This window comes from Palaemon carinicauda, chromosome 26 (assembly GCF_036898095.1).
Source record: "Palaemon carinicauda isolate YSFRI2023 chromosome 26, ASM3689809v2, whole genome shotgun sequence".
NCBI classification, from domain to species: Eukaryota; Metazoa; Arthropoda; class Malacostraca; order Decapoda; family Palaemonidae; genus Palaemon; species Palaemon carinicauda.
Window position 1 is genome coordinate 53,235,800 of NC_090750.1, and position 2,500 is coordinate 53,238,299.

At 33.3% G+C, this 2,500-nt stretch overlaps 1 protein-coding gene across 2 annotated transcripts in view; it reads left to right on the forward strand.

Moving 5' to 3' along the window:
- The window catches only part of LOC137619512 (uncharacterized), an 82,152-nt gene that overhangs the window by 78,856 nt on the left and 796 nt on the right, over nt 1-2,500 (forward strand). For both annotated transcript variants that reach the window (XM_068349602.1, XM_068349603.1), the window contains exon 12: nt 2,039-2,500. This exon is cut by the window's right edge and continues 796 nt beyond it. In XM_068349602.1, coding sequence (XP_068205703.1) covers nt 2,039-2,500 — 462 coding nt within the window. The remainder of the gene's footprint in view (nt 1-2,038) is intronic.

Below are 2,500 nucleotides of genomic sequence, written 5' to 3' on the forward strand. Positions count from 1 at the left end.
CAATCTGTACATTCACTTTAAAAAAAAAAGAAAAACTTGCATAGGAAAAATAACCTTCAAAAGTAACATATATACAATACATTAATAAAGTAATACTTATAATAAATAAAATGTCAAGAGAATATTCAAAGTACAGCATTTTGCGTATGAAATTATTTTTCAAATGATTAAAATAATACTTATAATAAATAAAATGTCAAGAGAATATTCAAAGTACAGCATTTTGCGTATGAAATTATTTTTCAAATGATTAAAATAATACTTATGATAGATAAAATGTCAAGAGGATATTCAAAGTACAGCATTTTGCGTATGAAATTATTTTTCAAATGATTAAAATAATACTTATAATAAATAAAATGTCAAGAGAATATTCAAAGTACAGCATTTTGCGTATGAAATTATTTTTCAAATGATTAGAATAATACTTATAATAGATAAAATGTCAAGAGGATATTCAAAGTACAGCATTTTGCGTATGAAATTATTTTTCAAATGATTTAAATACTTATAATAAATAAAATGTCAAGAGAATATTCGATGTACAGAATTTTGCGTATGAAATTATTTCTCAAATGATTTAAATACTTATAATAAATAAAATGTCAAGAGAATATTCGATGTACAGAATTTTGCGTATGAAATTATTTTTCAAATGATTTAAATACTTATAATAGATAAAATGTCAAGAGAATATTCGATGTACAGCATTTTGCGTATGAAATTATTTTTCAAATGATTAAAATACTTATAATAGATAAAATGTCAAGAGGATATTCAAAGTACAGCATTTTGCGTATGAAATTATTTTTCAAATGATTTAAATACTTATAATAAATAAAATGTCAAGAGAATATTCGATGTACAGCATTTTGCGTATGAAATTATTTTTTGAATGATTTTAAAATGAAAACAATTTACCAACGAATAGAACAGTAGATAGAGTTTGAAGTAATCACAAAAAGACAGTTTTAATGAGCGAGTCGCGCTCTGTTCCTTTCAATCGGAAATGATTGGAATTCACTTGTAACAGAGAGAAGTTATATAAGAGTTCCAAGAAGATAAGAAAAAAATGGGTGCCAAAGGATAAGAAATGATTAAAGGAAAGGTTTTAATCATTTGGTAAATATGAGGAGTAATTCTATAAGAATTTATTTGGGCTTACAAGAAATTTGATTCCAGGTCAAGATTACTGTTACGAATTGTGTTAATGAAATAATGGAATATTTTTTTTACTTTTTAGGAATCGAAAAAGGCAACTAGTGTTGATTGCATTCATTCAAGCAATTTAAGTACAATTTCCAATTAGAAGATTAAACAAAGGGTTTTTTAGGGGCCATAACTTTAGTCTATGAGTGCGGTAAAGATACAAGCTCCAAAATTTCTAAACAATCATGAGCCAAGCAACAAAGGGTGCATTGTAGGGGAGGCAACATTTATTGATTACATAAATCAGCTATGCAGCAAAAGGTTTGTCAAAAAGCATTAATCTCACATAGCCTGTGGAGTTGCCATTATGAAAACAAAAGTATTATGCATTGTTGATAGTTTAAAAACCTTTTGAAATGTATATCTGGCGTTCAATCACTGAATTTGTACCATTTTATTTCCTTTCAGGATATTCTACTGATGGCATTTCTTTTGGTCAAAAGTGTTAAAAGCTTGAAACTTTTCTTTTAATATATTAATTCTAGTACATTCTACTGCTAGCAATGCCATTGACTTGATAAGCAGAAGGGTGCCGGTTTAGTATGTGGCCTACCTTTTTTATTCTGGTTTAATATGTGGCCTACCTGGTTTGTTAGGTAAGGTAAGGTAAAGGAAGGCAAGGTAAAGGAAGGCAAGGTAAAGGAAGGCAAGGTAAAGGAAGGTAAGGTAAAGGAAGGTAAGGTAAAGGAAGGCTAGGTTAGGTTAGGTTAGGCCACATACTAAAGCAGACAGACTTTCGGAGGCCATATTCGAAAGGTAGGCCACATACTAAACCGGCCCCAGCAGAAGCTATATTTTTCTTTTATTATCAATCTTGTCTCGTCCTCAGGTGAAAAGTCTTCTTAGGAGATCGTGGGAGCGCTTCCAAGAACGACGAGCTCCCCAAGGGAGCTACACTGCTGCCCATAGTCGTAGCTTTTCAACCGTCCAAACGACATTAGTCGACCCGAGCCCGTCTAGGAGGACATCATCCGTTGTATCTGTCTGTATCAACTCGCAAGTAGTTCGCCGAAGTGGAAGTGGCATGAGGATATCCAAGAGGAGCAGCTTAACATCATCAGATGCTGACGGCAACAACCAGGCTTTGATCTCACCTCGGAAATCACCCAGGCGTTTCCTGCCCAATCAGAACACCTCCGGGCTAGGGAGCGGTCAGAATTCAATCTCTAAATCCCCCCAGCTTCTGGAAGAGCTAGAGGATTCCATCTCCGGGCCCGACGAAGAGCAGAACTCTCTGCAACGTCTGAACGGGGACAATCTAGTGTACGAGAAGTCGAACGACGTCTCTGAT